The 26,708-nt window shown below is 37.9% G+C and overlaps 1 protein-coding gene across 1 annotated transcript in view; it reads right to left on the bottom strand.

The window, feature by feature from the left end:
• The window catches only part of itga2.2 (integrin, alpha 2 (CD49B, alpha 2 subunit of VLA-2 receptor), tandem duplicate 2), a 56,564-nt gene extending 30,268 nt beyond the window's left edge, over nt 1-26,296 (bottom strand). The window contains exons 1-4 of the mRNA XM_003199304.7: nt 26,211-26,296; nt 21,097-21,220; nt 5,205-5,314; nt 1,260-1,354 (exon numbers count right to left, since the gene is read on the bottom strand). Coding sequence (XP_003199352.2) covers nt 1,260-1,354; nt 5,205-5,314; nt 21,097-21,220; nt 26,211-26,271 — 390 coding nt within the window. The 5' untranslated portion in view covers nt 26,272-26,296. The remainder of the gene's footprint in view (nt 1-1,259; nt 1,355-5,204; nt 5,315-21,096; nt 21,221-26,210) is intronic.
• Nucleotides 26,297-26,708: the final 412 nt, after the last annotated feature.

The following is a 26,708-nucleotide window of genomic DNA, read 5'->3' as shown; positions in this document are numbered from 1 at the left end:
AATGAAGAGAACTCAAACCAATTGAGTACTGTAAAACCCAATAAGTTAAAGCAACTCAAAACCATTTGAGGAAACCGATGTGAACTTACTGTGAAATTACTCCACTTAAGTTGAAGTAATGAGGTATATAATTAATTCATTACTTCAACACAGAGTTCAAAACTCTTTTTAAATGTGTAGAATTAACTTTTAGTCAATTTTGAGTTAACTATACTTAATTCATTTATGATAAAGTTGACTGTTGTGTTTTACAGTGTACAAATCAAATGAAGCAAAGCAACTTACATGGGTAGGTCAACCTGGTGAATATAGTTTGTCCAGTAACATTTGTACCAGAATCAACTAATTCTCTGCAGGAACACACTTGGGAAAACAAGTTACTACAAGAAGAGAAATCTGTGAACTTTTCCAAAGAACCTACATTCATCATCCCCTGCATGGTGGTATCACAGCTTACTGGATGATCGACCACATCTGAGCCTTCACTCACCTTCCCTTCCTTGTTCCCAACATCAGATTCCCAAATGATATCTAAAAGTAATCAAGTTTAACTAAGATAGAACGTATTCATTCATGTTTAGAGTCATTTTTAAGGTCTCAGTGTGTCTGGTAAAAACGTCTCACCTCCCTAAAGGTTGAAATGTTCAGTTTTAAGCTACAAGAAATTGAGCTGGAAAAAGATAAACTAAAATCAGGCATACTCACAAAGTTATCACTTATCTTCCAAAGACTTCCTATACGTACATACCAAGAAAAATAATGTTAAAAATCTCTGTTAAAAATCTCTGGAGTGAGGTGCCCAAATAGTAAGAAAATAAATAAACAGCAACATGTGGTGAAGCTAGAGGTATTTAAAGAAGGGTGGTATCCAGATATCCTGCACAATTGCTGTGTGTAGCTCTTATTTCAGGTAAAACATTTCTAAACCCTCTTTTTGGTATGATTTAAGATTGGTTATTGATTTGATGATCTGATTCAGGGGTCACCAACATTTTCTATTAATCGTGCACCCCTGGTGTCAATGCATGCTAACAACATTCCAAACACAGCAGCAATGTATTAAAGCAACCTAAACACATGCTATAATCAGGAAACAGGATAAGAATAAACTTAATAGTGTCTTACAATAACCTGTAAAGAAGCTAGAACCACAAAACAAATCCTAGAAACAAGCTTATCCTAAAACAATTGCATGTCAGTTGATTGCATATCAGTAACGTGTTTCTGTATGTTACTTATTGGAAAGTGGACAATCCTACCATAAAGCCATTATTTTTGGTAGTTGGAGTCAGAGTAAGACCTAGACTCATGTTGATGTTGTTGCCGTTGGAGATGCTTGACACATCCACAGAATCTGAAAGCACCGCACATTGAATAGTTTAGGCAAGGCAAGGCAAGGCAAGATTATCTATATAGCACATTTCATACACAATGGCAATTCAAAGTGCTTTACATAAACAAGAATAAAAGAAACAAGTAAAATAAAAATAAAAACAAATAATAAAAATGCGTAAAAACAAACACAAATCATAAAAACAGGTCAAATGTGATATAAAAGAATGAAGAAGAAGAGAAAAACATGATAGTGCAATCTGTCGGACGCAGCACAGTGCTCATTCAGTAAAGGCACAGCTAAACAGATGTGTTTTCAGTCTTGATTTGAATGTGCCTAATGTTGGAACACATCTGATCATTTCTGGAAGCTGATTCCAGCAGCGAGGGGCATAGTGGCTAAAAGCCGATTCACCCTGCTTTGACTGAACTCTTGGAACTTCTAGTTTATATGATCCTAAAGATCTGAGTGATCTGTTAGGTTTGTATTCAGTAAACATATCTGTAATGTATTTAGGTCCTAGGCCATTTAGTGATTTATAGACCAGTAATAATACTTTAAAATCTATTCTGAATGTAACTGGCAGCCAGTGTAGAGACCTGAGGACAGGTGTGATGTGCTCTGATTTTCTGGTTCTGGTTAGAATTCTGGCTGCACCGTTCTGGATGAGCTGCAACTGTCTGACTGTCTTTTTAGGAAGACCAGTGAGGAGTCCATTACAGTAATCCAACCTGCTGCTGATAAAAGCATGAACAAGTTTTTCTAAATCTTCACTAGAAACAAAGCATCTGATTCTTGCTATGTTTTTGAGATGATAGTATGCTGATTTACTGACTGCTTTGACATGACTGTTGAAACTCAGATCTGACTCAAGAGTCACACCAAGATTCTTGACCTTATTTTTTTGTCGTTTGACCTTTAGTGCCAAGGTACGCATTTACCTTGAGAACCTCATCTTTGTTTCCAAACACAATCATTTCAGTTTTCTCTTTGTTTAACTGAAGAAAGTTTTGGCACATCCAATTGCTCATTTCATCAATGCATTGGCAGAGGGTGTCAATGGGGCTGTAGTCATTAGGCAGTAAGGCTAGGTAGATCTGAGTGTCATCAGCATAGCTGTGGTAGGAGATTTGGTTCTTTCTCATTATTTGGCTCAGAGGGAGCATGTAAAGGTTGAACAGGAGAGCTGCCAGAATCGAGCCTTGTGGGACTCCACACGTCATGGGTGTCCACCTCGACCTATGGTCACCTATACTGACATGGTAACCTCTACCTTCAAGGTTTATTACATTATTTAATACATTATGAAACTTATTATTATAAACTTTGGGGTGGTACAGTGGCGCAGTGTGTAGCACGATCGCCTCACAGCAAGAAGGTTGCTGGTTCAAGCCTCAGCTGGATCAGTTGGCTTTTCTGTGTGAAGTTTGCATGTTGTCCCCATGTTCGCGTGGGTTTCCTCCGGGTGCTGTGGTTTTTTCCACAAGTCTAAAGACATGTGGTTAAGGTGAATTGGATAAACAAAATTGTCCATAGTGTATGTGTGTGAATTAGTGTGGATGTTTCCCAATAATGGGTTGCAGCTGGAAGGGCATTCGCTGCGTAAAACATATGCTGGATAAATTGGTTCGTTCCACTGTGGCGAACCCAGATTAATAAAGGGACTAAGCCGAAAAGAAAATGTATGAATGAATGAATCAAAAACTTTTGTCATATTCTGAGCTATTGTTTGTTTTCTCCACAAGATGTCACCATTTTCCCCAGTGTTTCTGTTTGTGGTTCATTTGAATTAATTTGGTTCAGCTGTGTCTTGTTAGACTAGCCTATTTATTCTACCCTCTTGTCTTCACTTGTCACTTGGTTTTTGAGTTTGAAGTGCTACCGCTGTTGCCGTAAGTCCTCTTGTCAGTACCTTTTGTATTTTTTGGCTTTAGTACCCTTTGCTCTACGGAGAACTTTATGTTTGTTAACTGCTTAGCTTGTAGAGTTCCTACTTTTTGCCTGGCTGCTTTTTTTTTGATGATTTTGGATTTCCTTAATAAACACCTTTGTTTGAACTAGACCTTGTGCCTTAGCAAGTGGGCTCACCAACTCCCTCTGTGGCTGAACGTTAAAACACTGGTATACTACACCAGCGACCTGGGTTCGAGCCTTGGGCTCATCACAACTTTACTCTTGAACTTTACAGCATTAAATTATGAAATCATCCTATGATACAGTATATGTTGTTAGTACCCGGCTGGACCCCTTTTGCCTTTAAACTGTCTTCATGGCATTTGATTCAACAAGGTGCTGGAAATTTCTAATAAGATTTTGGTCCATGTTGACATGATCACATCAAGCAGTTGCAGCGGATTTGTAAATCTCCCAATCCAGCACATGCCAAAGGTGCTCCAATAATTGGTGTGAAATTTGGTGACTGGCCACTCTTTGGGTTTAACACATTAGCCTGTTAGAAGTAGCCATCACAAGATGAGTTACACTGTGGTAATTAACGTATGGATACGGTCAATAAAAATACTTGGGTAGGTTGATTTGAAACAATGCTTATTTGGTACTAAGGGACCCAATGAAAAAAATAAACGGGGTGCTAATAATTCTGACTTCAACTGTACATAAAGTTTATTAATATGTTTCACATAAGGCAGCTCTGTGCATGAAGCAGATCTAGCTGCCATCAGTACCGTGATGCCAAATGATGATTCTCGCTAAAATCAGGGTTCTTCAGTTTGAGTTCAAAGGTTAGATGTCTGATTTCCATCGGCATTCTAGAAATTATTTCCAAAGTAGGAAACAGCAAAACTCCCAATTCCTAGTTGTCTGAAATGCAACATTTGCTGACATGAGTATGGGTGAGCTCATCTCATCTGTTTTAAGGTTTGATGTGTTGTTTGTTCAGAGATGCTCCTTATCAGACCTTGCTTGTAACAAGTGGATCTTTAAGTTACTGTTGCCTTTCTATCAGACAGTCAAACATGTTATCCTGGTGTTTGCAGGGGTTTCCTCTGGGTGCTCCAGTTTCCCCTACAAGTCCAAAGACATGCGGTATAGGTGAATGGGGTATATGCTGAAGCATGCTAATAGGACTTTTAATTTGCCAGTAACCTGGGTTAAGCGCTTCCGGTGAATTGAATGCCAATGCAAATCCGATGCGTGTAAGGTCTGTTTTCTTTAAAAATCAGCGATCTCGACTAGCTGAGTGATATCCGATTTAAAGTGGGTCTCAGATTGTACAAGAAGCACTGCATTAAATTACATTTCCCCTGCCATATCTTTATAATATGAGCATTTATTTTACCCCAGTTTATTCAATGGAGCTGCTGCGTTAGCCTGCCGATTCTGACGGGTGCGTGTGAGTAAACCGCTTTTTGTCTCGCTTTACGCTTGAGCAACTAAATAAATGCTAAAGTTTATTAACCGAATGTATTTTAATGACATTACAACATCGATGCTGTATAAGGAACCATATAAAATGAGAAAGTTCACAATAACAGGTCACCGGAAGTGTATCAGCATGGGAACTGCACTAGCTTGGCATATACCCTATTGGGTAAGCTAAAATTGTCTGTAGTGTATAAGTGTGAATGAGTGTGCATGGATGTTTCCCAGTGATGGGTTGCAGCTGGAAGGGCATCCGCTGCATAAAACATATGCTGGATAAGGTGGCGGTTTATTCCGCTGTTAAAACCCCAGATTCATAAATAAAGAGACTAAGCCAAAAAGAAAATAAATCAATGAATGACTAAATGCAGCTGCTACAGTATCTTGTGATTGGCTGATTAGGTATTTGCATTAACAAGCACCTGAACAGTATCTGATAAAGTGGACAATGACTGCATACCACTAGGAATGATAGGAAATGGGTGCTTACTTTGAAGATTCAGTGGTTGACAGACGCTTCCAGGTTTGTTCATATCACATTTATAGATTTCTCCCTTGCGATTTTGAGTGTAACCCTTCCATGGAGATCCCACAAGGAGCCTGAGGAACAGTATGGGTGTTACAGCATCAGTTATTGACTACATGTTATGGATCAGTTATTAATGTTACAAAAAAGAGGAGGTGACATGGTGGAGCAGCGGGTAGCATGATCGCCTCTGTGCCGACCGCTGATGAAGAAAGGGAAATGAATGAATGACAGAAAAGAGGACTTCAAAAGCAACCAGTAGCATATGCAAAGTGTGTATTTAAAAGTATCCAAGATTGATTCTCTCTCTCTCTCTCTCTCTCTCGGTGCAATAGACATCCATTACATGATATGAACACACCCACTAAATTACGCAGTGTATCCCTACTAGGGTGTCATAAAGTGATAAGGTGCTGTGCCCAGACTAAACACAGCATTCCTCAAACACTGACACATTCTGCACATCCTGTGACTGGACAAACAACATCCATTCCTTTATTACACATCCACATTACACAATTAGTGCTCAGGTGAAGTGTTACTACATATAAATGCTATTATATTTTTATAACTTTACCATAAAATAAAAATAAAACAGTGATTAACACCCTCAGAGCTTACAACAGGTCTGTTCATGTCATTTAAAAAAAATCTGTTTGCCCATAGAAAAATTAATGTTTTTACTTTCCGAACTCATCACTTGTACTTTATAGCTTATGGAAATGGCAACAACAGAGAACGATTGCTAAAGGAAAATTTTTTGAGCAATATCACCAATTAATGAGGAAGGATGCACACACATATATGACTAGATGTCATGACAGATTCATTTTACATTTGAATAACTATCCATATTCCATATTTTTAATAGTTTCACATTTATATTAATTCTTTTTTGTTTTAAAATTGTAAATCAATGCTAAATGTAAAGTGTAGAAAAGGTTGGGGGGTTTTGACACAATCTACTACATCAGAACTGGGAATTCTAATGAAAAGGATTCTGGGTAATAGTGACTCGTTGTCTTTGGAAATGGTTTTAGAGGTCTTAAACATGTGTTTTGTTTGAGGCCTAACCAGATCAGTCAGACTGAGCTAATACTGGAATCAAAGGAAGAATGATGACATCAGCAGCATTCAGCCTCATACAAACTAAAGCATGAAGCAGACCCCCACCACACACAATAGTGCCTACGCCAAAGCAGGAAATGACTCATCTGACCTGTTGCACAACTGAGGCTGTTAAAAAACACTCAGATTTAGGACAGGACACTAAAATATCTAATAGTTATCATGATACTTCACAGCTGATTGATTACATTAAGAATGGTTTTAAATGACAACCATTTAATTAAATGACAACCATTTAACAACCATTGAATTTAAGTCAATTTATATAGTATAAGCAAAGTATATATATTTAACTTAACTAGGTTAATTAGGTTATCTAGGCAGGTTAGGGTAAATAGGCAAGTTATTGTATAACGATGGTTTGTTCTGTAGACTATAAAAAAAAATGTGTAAAGAGGCTAATAATTTATCCTTAAAATGTTGTGTAAAAAATTAAGTTTTTATTCTAGCTGAAATAAAATAAATAGAACTTTCTCCAGAAGAAAAAATATTATCAGACTTACTGTGAAAATTTCCTTTCTCTGTTAAACATAATTTGGTAGATATTTAAAAAAGAAGAAAAATAAATCAAAGGGGGGCTATATATATATATATATATATATATATATATATATATATATATATATATATATATATATATATATATATATATATATATATATATATAGTTCTTTCAGAAGAAAAGGTTTGGCCGTGGAGAGAGGGATGGTACAACAATAGTGGACAAATTAAGACAACAGGGGTTGAGGTAAGAAAATAATTTACTGTACAAAACAAAAACAAAAAAATAGATTAAATTTGATAATGTCAGGGAAATGTTTACTCAAATCACACGTGACATGAGTTTCTGACCGTGAGCTGTTATAACAGAGGGCTTGCGCGCGCTCTACTTAATAATACACACGCGCGCGTCTACTTTAGTGAACAGAACCTTATAATGTTGCGAGTAACAGGTAATACAGTTGTAAATAATATTCTGTTTGTGGCATTGAGTGATCGTTTGAGAGCCGCTCGCGAAGTATGAATAAGCACTTAGCAGTCAGAATTAAACCGAAAGTGTGCCCTTTATTTAAATGATCGTATCCCATTTTAGAGTTATGGTTAAGACAAGCATTTGATATGTTTTTTCTTTCATAGCGAACTCACAGTTGTACATGAAAATAAATGTTTACAATATTAGTATAAGTACTCTAGCCTATTGTTGAATATAATCTGATAATGACAAATGTCTGATTTTAAAGGGCACCTATGGTAAAAAAATCTACTTTTCAAGCTGTTTGGACAGATCTGTGTGTTGGTATAGTGTATAGAACGTCATACTGGGGTGATATGAACACACCCAGTCCTTTTTTTTCAATTTAACTACAAAAAAAAGGGTCGGCCAATTGCAGCTGTTTTCAAATCTATCGCACTATTACGTAGGTGTGCGATCCCCCCGCCCACCGAATTGATTGACAGCTGCACGCATTGACATGTTCCGGTAGTCGCGTGTATATGTCAACAAGACCAGACAGACATACTCAAAGCAACCGGGAATAAAAGCTCTGTTCTGTTCGCTAGGATCAGCAATCATCATCAAATGTGATTAAGAGTAAGTTTCACACGTTTCAAGTGTTTTAAAACAGAGTATGTGTGTAATTAATTACAGCGTTTTACTTCAGCTTTACTTCATCAGCACAGCCGCGTGTCAGAACAATTATAAAAGAAGACGCTTCAATCCCGGTTTGTGGTAGTTAAATCAGGTTTATTTTGTACATTAGCATAACAGATATCCACACAGTACTGGAGGTTAGCCTTAACTAAGCTAAGCGCGCTCTGTCTGCCTGCCTGTGTGTGTGTGTGTGTGTGTGTGTGTGTGTGTGTGTGTGTGTGCGTGTTAACTTTGTAACGATATTGTGTGTGACTCATCAATGCAACTTCACAATACTGATTAGTAAAGGTTAGTTCTTACTGTTGTATCTCACAAACGCTACGTGAGACCTTATTCCTTTAAGTCTGTCTGTTGTCTGACGCAGCTGAGGGAGGAGGCATGTAGTGGGCGAGAAAGTGGGCAGGAAAGAATTGTCTTAAAGGCGCAGTACGACAAAACCACCCCCTGCTGGAAATCAGTATAAAACAGCATCTTGTAAAAGGTATAATGAAAAATCTGATGGGTATTTTGATCTGAAACTTTATATACACATTCTAGAGACGCAAAAGACTTATATTAAATCTGAAAAAAGGGGTAACCTAGGTGCCCTTTAATACATTTGTCTAATATGACAGATTGCAAGCATATATCTCAAACATAATAATTCAACATCAGAATTATTATAAGTAGAATAGAATTATTTATAGGAACCAGCAGACCTACACATAATATTATTATCGAGGTTGTGCCATATGCTTGTTTTGTCATACCTTTATTTTACATCTACAGAATCGTGAGAAAATCGTGATCTTTATTTTAAGCAAAAAAAATTGCGATTCTCATTTTAGCCAGAATCGTGCAGCTCTAGAAGAAACAATTAATTTTCACACCCTTACAAAGAAACAATTAAAGGTGTATTTGGGATTTTAAAAAGTACTGTATAAATAACAGTTTTTTTCCTGCAGTGTCTCACCATAAGCTTGACTGTGAAGATCAACACGCTTTTTATACAACAAATTATATATAGTGACCCAGCATCTCTTCCATGTTTTAATTATGGAGCAACCAGATGTTTAAGGAAGTTCTGCATAGCGTAGATAAAACCTTTGTTTGTATATTTTACCTACAATGTATGGCTTACTACCACATTTTTAGCTGGCATAGGGAATGTGTGCTAGTGTAGTTGTTATGTTGAGAATAAGAGGAAGACCTTCATTTTCCTGTAGATAGATTCTAAAGGAACTTGGCCTCTTTGTAACTCTGGATATGGACAAATTTAATGACTACAGGAAGTGTGTGCGCTGTATATATGAGTATTGAGAGGACTGATACAGTAATACGGCCACAATTCCAACTATTAATAAATCACACTATTGCTTTTACTGCTGCTGATCTGTTATGCAGAATCACTTAACCAAACTATATTTTACTAAATAATTAAGAACTAAACTATCAATCAATACTGATGAGTTCCACCTGAGAGTCTTATCAGAGAAAATAACTAACATTGGTGTAGTGTAGGTTGGAGATTGCCATTATTACTGGTTCACTGTTTCAGTCACTCTTTTCAGCCTGGCAATAAAAAATATACTGGTCAAATCTGCTGTGCCAGAGAGTTGAGGTACAAAATCAAAATCTGAGATCACCCCTACTGGGATTAATGGACATTTTGAATTTGGGTGCAAGGGGGATTTTAAACTGACTGGAGAGACCAATGAGGTGGGCAAGGGGATATTTATTTTTCAAAATCAAGATCTACAGAAGTTCATATTTTTAACATAGAATGTCCCAGTGCCAACTATTACCAAACCCAGTTAAAAGCCTCGGAAAGAGATGTGATGCAAAACTCAAGGGCAAGTCAGCACAGAGACACACCTGTGTTGATTGTGAGATTCAGTATGGTCGAAAGACTGGAGAGGTGCTGTTACACAAGTTCCCATTTTCAACTAGTGCTGAACTGCAGCACCCACTTCTAATGTTCTAACTCCATTGAAGGGGTGTCTTCAATGGTTTTCAGCTGATAGATATGGGCCAGTAGGGGCCTTCAGCGCCTACTGGTAGGCTCAGAAGGCTTTTATCATCCATCCACATGGTTAATCAGCTATACTAATAGAGAAGACTCCAGATCCATATCTGTTTTTACATTACTGTGATGGTTGAGTTTAGGGTTGGGGTAGGCATAGACATAGACGTAAATAAAATGCAATTGATGGGAAATTTTATAAATAATATAATAATTCTTGTTAACTTCTGACCACAGCTGTATGTGGTTCTATAGCTCAGTGGTTCTCAAAGTGGGGGTCGGGACCCCCCGAGGGGTTGCGGGGCAATGAAGGGGGGTTGCCTGGTAATTTCCAAAAATCTATTTATTTTTATTAAACCATAAGAATTAACTTATTTTATCCATAACTATACTGAAAATAAAAATAGTAGTTTATAGTTACTATATACTATATAGTTACTATAGAAGCAAATAGTTACTAGTTCTATTGGATTGCGACCCCTGGGGTAATTACATTATATTAAATGCAGCATTAGCGTCAGATGCATTTTGATTTTATAACATCAGGTTATACTTTCTGGCACATTTAAAGCACTGACACAAATTTAATTGGTGTGTCTGCGTCATTGCATGCAAGGTTTCTGTATTTATAACCACCTCAGAGGATATTGGGGGTCGCGAGTCACTGGCATTGTTATTTTGGGGGTCGCAGGCTGAAAAGTTTGGCAACCCCTGCTATAGCTGATTAACCATGTGAATGAATGATAACACTGCAGAAGGCCCCTACTGGCCCATATTTATCAAGTGATAATCACTGATAAAGCCCATTCAATCAAGGATTGACATTCGAATCGGCTGAACGCAGAGGGTACTCAGTCCGTTCTAGGTAAAGTTATATGAAGGCCAAATATGATAATCTACACTCCAAATGCATTCAAAAGCTATCTGTATCTAATCCTATAGCAGTGAACATTAAGAACACACACAGACTGTCTGCACACACTAGGGGCAGTTAGCAGTAATTTGCCGTTTTGGTGATGGTTTAGGTGTTTTGCCCTATGCTTGTGCTTGTGGGAACTGAGGGTGGAAGTAGAAAACTGCTCATTCAGATGTGACGCTCTAACCACAAGGCCACAGCTGCCACTTGTGACAATGGCTGAGTTTCTCTACAAGCAACTCTGTGGGAGTTGTTGCAAACTGAATCCCCTAAAATGGACATGTGTGCAAGTGATGGAAGGGCTGGAGTACTACAAATCTTCATACCTATGGTTAATAGAGTAAGATCAGCAGTGAGTTGAGATATAGAGACCAGACGCTACAATGGATGGAGCTGTGGCAAAGAGCACCACAAAGTGCTGGCTGGATACCTAAAGGTAAAGTTTCAACAAAGGAGTAAGGAGTGACAAAAGCTCATCCAAATTTTAGGGCAATAGTTCAGAAGGAGAGGATGTGCACAGAAAAAAAATGATAGAGAGCAAAGTTTTAGTTCAACCAGTAGCAGGTCATGAATAAAAGGATCACATGAAATTACATCTAGAAAGATCCTCATAGTGTCAAATTCCTCATCATGGGCTGCCTTTTTTGTTAGATAACTTGTACATTCTAACACAGGGGTATCAAACTCAGTTCCTGGAGAGCTGAAGCCCTTCAGGGTTTAATTCTAACCTCCTTTTTTTTTTTTTTTTTATACTTTATTTTTATTTCTTTTAAGGAGAGAAAAAAAAAAAACACACAAAAAGTAGGTCTAAAAAAAAAAAAAAAAAAAATTAGGTAATTAATACAATAAAACACCAGAACTTAAATGAACGGTTGACAGGTCACATATTTCCTTACAGGTCACATAAACAAATACATATATAAATCAGGTTTCACTGTATAAAGGCATAAGTACAATCCATTTCTCCCAATATTGCAGGTATTTGTCCATTTGTAATTTTAAAGAAAAAGTCATCCTCTCCATATTTTGAACATTAGATATGATATCCAACCATTCAGATTTTGTAGGGGGTTCCAATTGTAGCCACTTTCGAGTCACAGTTTTCTTACTGGTTGCTAGGAGTATTTTTAATAAGTACTTGTCTTTTACCATTAGGTTGGCTGCAATATTTCCCAGATAAATTGTTGTAAAAGAAAGATCCACATCATCACCAAAAATATTACGTATTATTTGCTTTACATCCTTCCAATATGGCTGGATGGCTGGGCAACTCCAAAATATGTGAAAGTGGTTTGCCAAGTCTTCTCCACATTTCCTCCAGCACTGCCCCCTGTCCTTGTCCTGTGTTTGCATGTATGTTAATTTGGGGGTTATAAAGTATCTGGTAAGATTCTTCCAGCAAAAATCTCTCCACATACCAGAATTGGAAGAGGTGGCCTGTACTGAGCAGATATTCAACCAATCTTCCTCTGAGATAACTAGGTTGGATTCTCTCTCCCATTTTAGTCTGATATAATTTGTTGATTCTTCCTTGGTCGATCGGATGGCAGAATACAATTTTGAAACAAGTCTTCTATTATCTTTGTTCTTGTAGATGTCTATAACTAAGTCAATTAAATTGGGGGGATGGTTCTCTGAGCATCTAATCTCACTATTAAAATAGGTTCTGGTTTGCAAATACCTAAAGAAATCACATTTGTCCAGACCATACTTATCTGAGATTTTCTGGAAGCTATCTAATTCCCCATTTGAGGAAATCAAGCTAAATGTAGTGATGCCGAGCCTATACCAAGCTTGAAACCTCCCATCGATTTTAGTTGGTTTAAAGTCAGGGTCAAATGCTACCCATTTAATCAGTCTAGACTGTTTTTCGAGTAGTGGAGAATTACATTCTTTAAACCAGATTCTAAGGGGAACCCTGGACCACTGATTTAAGCTATTTAAATAGTGTTTATGTAAAATCTTGCTACCCAATAATGATTGTAGTGGGATATCAATTTGTGAAGTTTCCAGGTCTTTCCATTTTGCAGTGTATTCTGGGTTACAACAGATTACTAAGGGCCGTAACTGGGCAGCTTTGTAATAGTCAGACAAGCAAGGCAATGATCTTCCCCCTTTCTCCTTAGACAACTGCAATGTTTTATATTTAACTCTAGGTCTCCTGCCCCTCCATAAAAATCTTGAAATCCACTTGTCCCATTCTCTAAACTGTTTTGATGAAATTTCGATTGGTAGGGATTGGAAGAGGTATAGAAGACGAGGAACTATATTAATTTTTATTGTCTCTATTCTATTGTGCATCTCTAAGGGCAACTGGGACCACCTATCTATGTCAGATTTTATACTCTTATTTATAGGGCCAAAATTACTATCAAATAATTGTGTAGAATCTTTAGTTATTTTAATACCCAAGTACTTAAAACTTGTTGAATTCCATTTGAAATTAAATTTATTTTGCATATCTTTCTGAGGGAAATAATTAAAGCTTAAAATTTGTGTTTTTTGGATATTTAGCTTGTAACCAGAGTAGGTGCCAAATTTATTTAAAACTGACATCAGATTAGGAATGCTAAGTTCTGGTGTTCCAACAAACAAAAGAACATCATCTGCATACAGACAGATCTTTTGCTCTGAACCTCTAACTGTTATTCCTTTAATTCCCGGTTCGTCTCTTATTAACTGTGCCAAAGGTTCAATAAATAAAGCAAAAAGGGTTGGACTAAGGGGGCAACCTTGACGACAGCCTCTTTCCAGAACAAAACTTTTGGTAAGATGACCATTAATCCTAATTTTTGCATTTGGTGATGAATATAAATTTTTAATACATCTAATAAAGTCTTCATTAAAGCCAAATCTTGTCAGTGCTAAATATAAATACTCCCAACGAACTGAGTCAAATGCCTTTTCCGCATCTAAGCTAATAACTACAGCTCTGGTTTTCTTTTTGTTGACATGATCAATAACATGTAGCACCCGCCTAATATTATCTTGTGTTTGCCTATCCCTTATAAATCCGGTTTGGTCTAGGTCCACCAATTCTGGTATTATATCTTCCAATCTTTTAGCTAGTATTGATGCATATAATTTATAATCCGTGTTTAATACAGAAATTGGTCTAAAAGAACTACACTCTTTCTTATCTTTACCCTCTTTAGGAATAATCGAAATGATTGCCTCACTCCATGTTCTTGGTGGTTCACCACCTTTAAGCATGTAGTTAAAACACTCGTGAAGCATGGGGATTAACTGGTCTTTGAAGACCTTGTACCACTCAACTGGGAAGCCATCTGAGCCAGGTGTTTTATTTACTTTTAATCTTGAAATTGCTTTCCCTATTTCCTCTTTTGTGATCTCTGCCATTAGGGATTTATTCTGTGTTGTGCCTATAGAGGGTAAGTCTAATGATTCTAAGAAGATATTTATTTCAGTGGGATTAGTTGTACTTATTTCACTATATAGATTTCTATAGTAGGTTTCAAAAATGTTATGGATATCATCTTGGTTGTGTTTAATTCTATTAGTTATAGGGTCTCTAATTTCCGATATAGTCCGCTCCGCCTGCTGTTTTCTAAGCCTCCATGCCAATAACTTCAAAGCCTTTGGGCCGTTTTCATAAAATCTTTGCTTAGTGAATTTGGCTTTTTTCTCTATTTCTTCCTCATATAATGTATTTATTTGCTTCTTAATATTTTTTATTTGGTTTAAAATATGAGGTTTCTTTTCCATAATATGTTCTCTCTCTAAGGTCTTAAGGTTCTCCTGCAAATCAAACATCTTTTTACATTTTTCCTTTTTCTTATGTGAAGTAAGAGCTATGAGTTTACCCCTAATCACTGATTTTGATGCGTCCCATAAGACACTCGGTGATACTTCCCCATTGTTATTGTTATCGATATAATCCTTTATTTCCTTTTGAATAAATTCTTTGTATGTACTATCATTCAGTATACTTGTATTAAGCCGCCACAGTGAGTTGTTCTTTTTGTTATCTAAATGTATAGTTAGGTAAACAGGTGAGTGGTCAGAGATATCTCTGGTTCCTATCTTGCAGTCTATTAGCCGGTGTCTGTCTGAATTAAAAACAAAGAAGTAATCAATTCTTGAATAGGAAATTTGGCTTGCGGAATAAAATGTGAACTGTTTATCTAGTGGATGGAGCTCCCTCCATACATCTATCAATCCCAGTTCCATCAACAGTTTTTTAGTTACCCTTGCTCTAGGGGTTAGCCTCTTTAATGCATTAGTGGAATCAAGCTTAGGTTGCATCTGGGCATTCCAGTCTCCTCCACATATCAAAACTCCTGATGCTTCAGAAGCTATTAATTGAAAAACTTCCCTTATGCATGAGTTGTCTTGCTCAGGGGGTATATACACATTAATTAACGTAACTTCTTTTTTATCTAAAAGGCCCTTGACAAGAACATATCGACCCTCTTTGTCTGTAAATTCTGCAAGCAGGCGGAAGTTCACACAGTTAGAGATTAATATTGCTACCCCTCTTCGTTTTCCCCTCCTGTAAGATGAATAAAATACATTCTTAAACCCTTTTTGTTTTAATTTTTCGTGTTCTAGATTATTAAGGTGCGTCTCCTGCATAAATATAACATGCAACTTTTCCTTTTTCATCTTTGCGATAACCTTGCTTCTTTTGATTGGATTGTATAAGCCATTCACATTAAGGGTAATCACCCTATATTCCTGAAACTGCATGTGATCATGTTATAAAGCACTTTCTGTAAGGTATATGTTATTCGTGACCTAGTCTGAACTACATATGAACTATATACAATAAAAAAAGAACCCTTGACTTTACAGTCGGAAATAACAAAACTAAACAGAATACATAGAGAAACCTCCATTCGAAGTAACAAACAGTTCTTACTTCTTATTGTAGGGGAATAGTCTAGATAAACACCAGAGCCCCTCTTCAGTGCAGCCTTAAGTGCCCTTTAGGGTATTCTGCGTGCACTAACGAACGTCAAAAGCAAATAATAAATATATATATATATATGTTCCCGTGTTTGTCGGTCAACTACGTTATTTATTAAGGGCGATTTTACCCGTTGCAGATCAACAGAAAAATAATTTAGGTAAGTAGGATAACAGCAACAGCCTACATGAGATAACAGTCTTAGAGTAGTAACGTTAGGGGAAAGAAAAAAAAGAATTCAGTCTTACTCCATCCCGTTGCGGGTGTTCGCAGCTGTCGCCTGACACACACTAAAATGTCCATAACAAACGGCTGGTTCCTTCACCAACTGTATAGTTTACAGTCATTTGTCACTCACAGCTAACAAACCATAAACCTTTAAATCTATCTTGGTCGGCGAAAATTCCGGAGCCTCTCTTTAATCCAATCCTGACGGGTCTGCCGGTTTGCTGTATTCGTAGAGCGTTGCCAGCCGGTCGTCCGCGCTTTGCTCAAAACCTCAACTTCTGAAGATGTCTCGCGGCCGAACTGGAAGCCCCTTTTCTTCATGTCCTCGGTCGCTTCGTCTGCGCTTCCATAGGTGATCGGCCCACCGTCAAAGAACACTCGCAATTTCGCTGGCGGCGGTGTTTGAAATCTTATACCCTTCTCTTTGAGTATCCTCCTGATCTGAGAGTATGCCTTCCTTTTCGTCAAGGTTTCAGCAGGGTAGTCATGATCAAAATAGATCCTGCTGTTGTTGTGAAAGATTTCCTTTTTCTTCCACGCAGTGTGCAGAACCATTTCCTTAACTTTGAATTCTTGAAAGTACACAATCACGGATCTTGGCTGTGCCTCGTTAGGCGGTCTTGGTCCGAGCGCTCTGTGGCATCTTTGAATCCTGAGTTCAATATCAACGAGGTCCAGTTCTTTTTTAATAAGATTATCGATGAATTGGTAGATGTTGTTATTTTCGGCGCCTTCCGAGATCCCGAAAATGCGAACATTATTACGTCTCGAGCGTGCCTCCAGGTCCGTTAACTTCATCTGCATTTTTTCCTGGGCTTGTAGTGACTGGCTCAGAGCTTCCCTGAAGTCCGTGGACCACTCCTCGGCTTCGGCGATGCGGGCCTCGGCCTCAGTCACTCTGTCAGTTGTAGTTTTTAGATCAGTTGTGAATTCGTTTAGCGTCTGATAAATTTCCTTTCGAAAGTCCACTAATTCTCTTTTCAGATCGTCCCGGAAGTTATTTAGCTCTGACTTCATCTCCAAGGCCATCATCTTTATGTCTGCGCGGATGGCCGCGACGCTATCATCCACTGTTGCTAATTTTAGATTTTCCTCTTGTCCGCCATTACGTTCTCCTTGTTCCTCAGCCACGGCGGTATCCTCTAAATTACTACCTTTGTCCGCTTTCCCAAGCTGTTTTCCTTTGCCCTTTTTGATCTTCTCCCCTTCCATCATTAAATTCGATCAGTAACTAAGTTTTAATTGTATTGTTTGGGGAATTAATCTCCGACCGAACGGGAGACAAAAAGTTAAGCGGCCATGCGCTTCAGTTAACCGCCGGAAGTCCCAATTCTAACCTCCTTACCTGCAGGTTTCAAACAACTATGAAGGACTGGATTTTAATCCAGTTTAATAAACTTCCAAACTGAAGTTTAAGCAGGTGTTTAATTAAGGTTAAAGCTAATCTGTGCAGAGCTGTGCCCCTTCAGGAACTTAGTTTGATACCTCTTGTAAGTTGCTGCAGTAGGACTCTTTGTGACAGGCTCTACTGGTGGCAGCACGATAACAGGAACAATCAGCAGCAACCTTAACTTCCGGACTACAGAGCCAAATAGAAATGTCATTCATTTTGTCAAAGAGGGAGACAGAGCATCTTTTTAGAAGAACAGAAGCTTGTGCAAGCTACTACAATCTAAGACTTCCTTTGTAATTTTTTTAAGGAGGAGATCGTGGTAATGTGTATGTGAGAAGTTCTGCCACACTGTGGATTTACAGACTCAAACGTTACCGGAGCAAGAGTGCGAAGGGGATAAAAAGTGGAGCTGAGGTTTGGTGGCACCTCAAAGTGATGGTAGGAGCAGTTGACTAGGGAAGAGCTGGCCCTGGAAGTACTGTGTTTCGATAAAGCAAATTTCGGAAGAAATGACAGCTGATCCAGTGGCGTAGCGGACGGGCCCGCAGGGCAAGCACCACGGGGGGCCCCCGCGTGATTAGTGGGCCCACGTCGTCGCGATTTTTAATAATTGAAAATCCAGGAACCGCAATAATCAAACTCTTCGGAACAACTGTGGTCGGAACCAAAGTTTACAGGTCTATGTTCTCTGAACTCCACTCAAGCGGTGGACTACTTCATTCTTATTGTTTGCCGCCGAACCACGTCATAGCCAATGAAGACGCGCCGCTGTTTCTCGCCGCCGGTTCTCGTTAAAAAATGAATGACTTCTGGCTACTTTGACGCTCTCGCCACTTTCGGTTTGTGATCGCTCCTCAGTTTGTGAAGGATTCCCCGCGTTGTCACGCCACTCCGCCTCCTTTCCCCGCTCCTCAATTTGTGACATAGATATATACACTAGATATCGCATAGGGACCCTGAGCATGCGTCTATAGCGCCGCCACATTGGTACAGTGCTCCCAGGACAAATGTCATTCAGCCGCACTAGTCAAGACAGTGTTATTACGTGAAGATGCTGGACTTAAGCGCCGTCTACGAGTGTAGTAATGAGCAAACAAAGAAAACAAAGCACAAAGGCAGAACATTTCATAGGATTAAGTTTTTTACGTGTTTGTATGTTTTGAAATTTGTGCTAAACAGGTCACGTTATTGATAATAATAGCTATAGTCACTTACTGCATTCACCATAAGGCAAAGTAGCACCAATTCGCACTAAACACTCGGTTTATGCTAGGTTTGTTGAATAAATCAGCAAACAATGCAAAAGAAATATGACAAAGAGATGCTGTAGTGCCAGAAACTTGTATTATTGTCGGCTAGCGAACGAGTCGTTCATAACGGAGATTCATTCACAAACGAATCGCTCCCTCCGTCAGTATGAGAAGTGAAAGCAGGAGAGGAGGTGTATTTCAGCACATGATTAGATCAAATTTAACAGGGAGGGTGAATAGTACATTTCCATACACACAAACACAAGCTTTTTGTCAGGAATGCCCGTGTGATAAGTGATCCATCAATGTAGAAAAGTGATGTCAAATAAAAATTTTCATAATTAAAAAAAAATGCATACTAACATCCAGGGAAACTCCCGATCATAGATATATGTGCATATGTGTATATCTATGTGTATACTCCCCCCCTCCCCCGCCTTCAACTGGGGGCCCCGTTGGTGATCCCTGCAGGGGGGCCTCCGCATTTTGCGCTACGCCACTGAGCTGATCTTTAATGGAATCGGGGCAGAAGTAGAGGAAACTCTGGGCTCAGATTGTACAGCTCTCAGACTCATAAAAGAATGTTCAGATGCTTAAAAGTGATGTGAATGAAAGCTTTTAAATGGAAAAGAGCAATTATGAATGAATGCTGGCATAAAAAGGGCTGGATAGCCAATTGCTGGCCTATGGAGGTTGGATGTTTTGAGAGCTAAACACTCTGTTGGGAACATAGGACATTTGGATAATAATAATAATAATAATAATAATAATAATATATTTTATTTAAAGGCGCCTTTCTAGCAACTCAAGGACACCGTACAATCAACAAGAGCAATAAAACAACAAGAGAAATAATAAAATATACACAGCAATAGTGCAGATAAAATTAAGTATTAAAAGCCATCTTGAATAAGTGGGTTTTGAGTCTTGATTTGAACAGTGTAAGGGAGTCAATGTTTCTGATGGCAGGTGGTAGTGAGTCCAAAGCCGCGGACCAGAGCGGCTAAATGTTCTGTTGCCCATAGTTGAAAGGCGAGAAGAGGGAACAGACAAGTAGAGGGAGGAAGAAGATCGCAGGGTGCGAGAAGGAACAGAAATGTGGATGAGGGCAGACAAATTTGGAGGGGCGAGATTGTGGATGGCTTTGAATGTTAACATCAAGATTTTAAAGTCAATTCGAAAATGAACAGTTAACCAATGAAGCTGCTGCAGGACAGGGGTGATGTGATGAGAAGAAGGGGTTCTGGTGATGATACGGGCAGCTGAGTTGTGGACCAACTGAAGCTTACGGAGAGATTTATGAGTGAGACCAAAGAGAAGAGAGTTGCAGTAATCTAAACGAGATGTGACAAGGCTATTAACGAGAACAGCAGTGGCATGAGGGGTAAGAGATAGGCGGAGACGGTTAATGTTGAGTAGGTGGAAGTAAGCAGAACGGGTGATGTTATTGATGTGAGAATCAAAGGATAGGGTGCTATCAAGGATGACACCCAGACTCTTAACCTGTTTAGAGGGATAAATGGAACAGTCGTCAATTGAGAGAGAAAAGCTGTCAGTTTTGGAGAGTGTTGATTTGGTTCCAACAAGCAAAACCTCAGTTTTTGAACTATTTAGTTTGAGGAAGTTAAGAGAGAGCCAGGACTTGATTTCTGCTAAGCAGACTGTAAGGGATGTAGTTGGAAAACAAGAAGAGGGTTTGCCAGAGAGATAGAGCTGGGTGTCATCCGCATAGCAGTGAAACTGTATGTTATATTTACAGAGAATATTACTGAGTGGAAGGAGATAGATGATAAAAAAAGTAGGGGCCCCAGGACTGAGCCCTGGGGAACACCCGAAGAACTGTAAAATGCTGAGAAGTGAATGATTTGAGTTGAATGAACTGAGTGCGGCCAGAGAGATAAGATTTAAACCAGTCAAGTGGGGTATTGGTGATGCCAAGAGTGGATAGTCTATTGATGAGGGATAACAGGACACAGACAGGATAACACACTATAAACCATCACATGCATAGCAGAGAAACTGTTAATGTGGATGTGGCTAAAGAGGGCAGATTTGTGAGTTGCTGCTAGGGCAAAGGCCATAGTCTGAACAACCCTGACTTTGTCGTCTGGTTGAGTGCGTTTGATATTTGAAAGATTCTACTGTAAATATTTGTCGACACCAGGTCATTTTATTGAGAATGTGCCCTAGCATAGTATCAAAGAGATTTTTTAACTTGCATTAATCAATTTCTTTTACCTTAGTCCCTGATTTATCAGTGGTTGCCACATTTTTTGATGCTGAATCAAAATAAACTAAATAATTTCAATGACGGTTAAAAGTGCACTATTCTGATTATAATGCAAATGTATATCTTACCATTTTCCTTGGCTGTTGCTGAACTGCCGTACAGTGTACCCAAACTGCTCTGCTGATGACCCTGAGAAAATCCTTGCTCCTGTTGTCCCCACATTAAAACCCTGAGAGTTATTGATGCTGAAACCTGTTGAGACATATTAAAACAAGTCTTTTTTCTGGCCTGATATACCAACATACACACATACTCTACCAAAATACACTGCAAGACAAACAAAAATAATGAAGCAAAACAATATACTGCCTATTGCATGATATCCTAAAAAATGTAGTTTGTTAGTATTTTTGTAATCAGGTATGGAATTTGCTGAGACATGTCACAGCGTGAACTCATGAGGGATGGAGTGACTGTGTGCACTAAATCTTTGATGTGGAAATCCTTGGAGATTGTAAACAATATTTAGCCATATAATCACAGAGAATCTTCACGAGTTGAACTTTATGGTACGGGTTTTTTGCTTGACAATGAAGAATAACATTTAAAGATATGCCAAGCTTTGTATTCATGCTCGTTCGTCTGGTTTTAACAAACCTTTATTCCATTTTTAGGAAAATTTTGAATGTCATAGGTGTATATTTACTGAGTAATCCACTACTTTGGAGCAGTGGTCAAATTTGGCTTCAACCTCAGTTTAAGATGGGGTAAACACGACTTTAGAAAGATGAAATAAGACTTTTGTTTGCAGAGAGATCGGTAAGTAATAAGATGGTAACAATCTTTTTAACATTAATTAAATACTAATTAAATATACATAATTATTTTTAGCATGCTTTTTCGATTTAGTTTTTATCAAACTTTTTCCTTGGTCTCTTAATGAGTAAATAATTGAATTGGTCACATTTTCAGTGGACAAGAACCAAACATGCATTTTTGCATGTAGTTGATATTGTTTTCTTCCAAAGAAGACTTCCTCAAGGACAAATGATCTTGAAACTAGACATGTATCCTGTTGAACTGAAACAGAGTGGCCCAACATCGTTTAACTCTTACGAAATGTAAACTAGTAAGTGTTCGGTTGACTTGGATTTAATGTTACAACTCAAAATATGTCAAAACATGTTTGAGCAGAGTGTGATGTGAACAATATTTCAACATCCTCATCTATCCTGGCCATCCGATCTCACAGTTTATCTTGATTGTATAGTTTTACTCCAATCTAAAAAGTTAAGAAGAATAGAGGCAATTTGCTGAAAAATGCATGTGAGAAACAATCCACAAACTGATGAATAAAGTAACTTACATAGTACATCCTCAGACTTCTCCATTCACAATATAAAGAGGCAGTCACACAGTCATAGAACAATAAGAGCCTTCAAACTATGCAGAAAGCAGACAGAACTGAAAGACACATGAAACGAGACAGACGAAGAATTAAGTCATGAACATCAGCGGAAACAGAAATTGGAGGTCAGACTATGGGGTTAAAGAGAGAATGTGTTTCCAGTCCAGTGCCTGCATTATGATCAGTAAGCCAGTTTAGACACATTTTAGAATAGACAGTTTGGGCAAGTATGCTACACCATTTTAACCATGATGATTTGGCTATAGTGTTGCTTAATAGTCACACTCCACTGTAAAAAATCCAACTTGAAAAAAAGTGAAAATTACTTGTTTTTTGTTGTTGTTAAAATAAAAATTTAAGTTAAAAACATTAGTTTTGTGAGTAAAACTTTGCAAGTTCACCCCAAAAAAAAGCTTCTGCGAACTTGTTACTTTAAGTTGAGTTAATCTCAGACCTTAGATGGCTGCAGAAAGACTTTTAATGTGAATTTTCATCTCACACTTTACCTAGTTCGCTCGACAAAAAGAAACGTTATGCGCATGTGGACTGTTAATTAGTATTTAACTGATAGGCATGTACAGTTGAAACCAGAAGTTTACAAACACTCTAAAAAAAGGAACCATTTTTTGAAAAAATGTCTGAAGGTAAATCATAATAAATGTTTACTATTTTAGGTCTGATAGGATTACCTAAATGATTTACATTTGCTAAATGCCAGAATAATGAGAGTTTATAATGAATAATGAAAGTTTTTTTATTACTTTTTAGACAGTAATTATCATTAATACATTAATATCTGACTTTTTTAAAATGGTTATGTGCCTTTTTATACAGTGTACGTAAACTTCTGGTTTGAACTGTATATGGAAGTTTTTTCCTAACAAAATGAAAATGAAAATTCAAAAGCCTAAAAAGATCCAATAATAAATCAAACTTTCAAAACAACTACCCAAATGATAAATCAAACAATCAAATAATAAGTCAAAATGCATTCTTAAATGAGAAATCAAATGTATTTGATATTTATATTTCATGAACAAATCCTGTAATAATTAAATGACTTAATAATTAAATGATTTCACACACACACAAATGGAAACTCATGATGGACTATATACAGTACAAGGACTATAAAGACATCTCATTCAAACAGACTCTTTGCTGAGTCCTTTTCCCCCCTGTGAAGCCTCATAAAGTGGTTTTCCCTGGTTGTCCTGCCATGTATTGATACTTGTTTATGGTTATTTTTGTTTTGCCTCCTTTCCTGTTTCTAATTCTGTGCCTAATAATGTTTACATGTTTAAATGTTACCATTTGTCTGTTTCATTTTTTTCTGCTTGTTTTTATTTCTTAGTACCATTTATTTTCTGTTCACTCAACGTCAGGCATTTCAGTTCTGCAGACAAAAATGTTCAGTTGGCACAACTTAAAAAGTTTTGTAGTTCACATCTCTAGAAAACTAATAATCTTATGTTAACCTAACTAAATGTTTTTTTATTATTATTTTTTTATTTGACAAATAATTTTTGGTCAGTGCAGCTGATGTTTTTAAAAGTTGAGTGAACATGAAAAATCTAAAGGAAATAAGGATTATGTATTTTTGTGGTTGTACTAGCTTAATTTATTTTATTCATTTTTTTACAGTGTGTGGATAGTTCACCCAAAACAAAACTGAAAATTCTGTCATTTACTCTCACTTTACTTACATTTACTCTCACTCATCCCAAACCTGTCCGAGTTACTTTCTTCTGTTGAACACAAAATTAGATATTTTGAGAAAGCTGGGAACCTGTAATGGAAGTCAAGGGAATTCAAAGTCCAGTATGAAGTTTTCTTGAAGTATTCTTAAGATTAGACATTAATTGGCTGCTCATGTTTGTTTAATTGGAGTTGAAGCTAAGCTTTTCAGGTCTCTGTCCCGTTTGTTCAAGAAGGTGGAAAATTAAAAAGAGATAGAGTATAGCTAAAAATGTTTATTAATTACCATCACAGTGGCCCAGTGGGTAACACGATTGCCTCACAGCAAGAAGGTTGCTGGTTCAACCCTTGACTGGGTCAGTTGGCATTTCTGTGTGGAGTTTGCATGTTGTCCCCGTGTTCGCATGGGTTTCCTCCGGGTGGTCCCGTTTCCCTCATAGTCCAAAGACAATGCGGTACAGGTGATTATAAGCTAAATTGGCCATAGTGGCGAGGCGTGGTGCAGTAGGTAGTGCTGTTGCCTCACAGCAAGAAAGTCGCTGGGTCGCTGGTTTGAACCTCGGCTAAGTTGGTGTTTCTGTGTGGAGTTTGCATGTTCTCCCTGCCTTCGCGTGGGTTTCCTCCGGGTGCTCTGGTTTCCCCCACAGTCCAAAGACATGCGGTACAGGTGAATTGGGTAGGCTAAATTGTCCATAGTGTATGAGTGTGTGTGTGTGTGTGTGGTGTGTGTGTGTGAATGTGTGTGTGTGGATGTTTCCCAGAGATGGGTTGCGGCTGGTAGGGCATCCACTGCATAAAAACTTGCTGGATAAGTTGACGGTTCATTCCGCTGTGGCGACCCCGGATTAGTAAAGGGACTAAGCCCACAAGAAAATGAATGAATGAATTGGCTGTAGTGTATGTGTCTGTGTATGGATGTTTCCCAGTGATGGGTAGCAGATGGAAGGGCATACGCTGTGTAAAACATATGTCGGATAAGTTGGCGGTTCATTTCGCTGTGGCGACCCTAGATTGAGGGACTGATCGAAAAATTTTTGAATAAAAAAATAAGTTACCTACATTTTGAATAGTCTGTGGACAAGTAAATCAACATCAAACTTTCATTTTAGTCAAAGTTTTGTATATTAGTTTTCTACTTGTAAAGATTGGGTGGATGCTATGTACAGTAGGTGGATGTTACAGTTTACAGCTAAAAATATTACAGTATTTTTTACTCGATCTGATGGTGAGAAGGAGGAAGTAAGTTAAATGACACTTAAAGGGACAGTTCAGTAGTATTTTCATATTAGGCAAAACAAATGCTGTTACACTGTATGTGCAAATGCGTTGCACTGACATTAGTGCAAATATTGTTGTTTTTACTGCCACCCAGACTGACCACAACCTTAACACATCAGAAAATACAGATAACCACAAAAACTTTATCAAGACAGAAAAATATTGAACATTGAACACAAACAGGTCATTTTACTGCAACAAACTTAAATGAGTTGTATACAAAGCATTATGGAAACTAATGCAAACAAACAAAAAATCTAACTCCCTATATGATTGGTTTGAAAATTAAACTGTATGAAAAGAGTTGTGTTTTAATGAACTAGTACTTTTTCTGTAAGACTAAACAATCCACTTCTACCATGATTTTGAACAGTAAAACACCTCAATCAACACTGCATTCATTTTAATAAACCTTGTAGCAAACATTAACATTTTATTCTTTCCAGACCTGACTAAAACGGTTAGTAGAGTTAATATGTATGTTATAATGTAAAGCAGGGGTGTCCAAACTCGGTCCTGGAGGGCCGGTGTCCTGCAAAGTTTAGCTTCAACACACCTGGAAGCTTCTAGTATATCTAGCAATTCCTTAATTAGCTGGTTCAGGTGTGTTTGATTAGGGTTGGAGCTAAACTCTCTTAAGAACACCAGCCCACCAGGACCGAGTTTGGACACCCCTGATATAAACGCTAATAAAACCAATGAACTAATACAAAACTGTTACACTGATCTCAAGTTTGTTTGGAAGTTATTACATCAACAACACTACAGTTCATCTGCATGTAAACTCAGTGTTGTCATTTAATGTAGCAATTTAGGGTTATATTATTAAACAAAATGCGTGTTTGTATTAGTACTTACACAGAACAGCGAGAAGTACCTGTAGAATCTTCATTTGTAAGTCCATGTTGCCATCCAGCATCAGCACGAGCAGTTCTCCAGTGTCTGAGCATCGAGTTACAGGGAGTGAATCTGCACTGGGCGGAGGAGGAAGAGCCGGGGGAGGACGAGCTGGTCGCTCTCACACCTCATACCCTCCCATGGAGGGTCAAAATAGATTCGATATGTCAAACATTATGTTGCAAGAGAACTGTAAAAGTAGCATTCACAAAAATATGCGTTTAAATGTGTTGGTTGCATTTCCAGTTTGGCTAAATAGGCTAACATTGCTTTACAACTTTGAAGTTGTAGCGCATTATTATTAGAAAAGCTGAAAGAAATACGTATTCAGTTTTCACTATGGAAACTGAAAACTGCATGTACGTTTCTGTCAGCGTTTATATCCGACATAATATAACGTGATTAAATTAATTAACGTGAATAAAATCATCATATGGGGCGTCACGGTGGCGCAGTCGC

This window comes from Danio rerio, chromosome 10, assembly GCF_049306965.1.
Source record: "Danio rerio strain Tuebingen ecotype United States chromosome 10, GRCz12tu, whole genome shotgun sequence".
Taxonomy (NCBI): Eukaryota; Metazoa; Chordata; class Actinopteri; order Cypriniformes; family Danionidae; genus Danio; species Danio rerio.
Note: the sequence above shows the minus strand (reverse complement) of the source record. Positions and strands in the feature narration are given on the sequence as shown.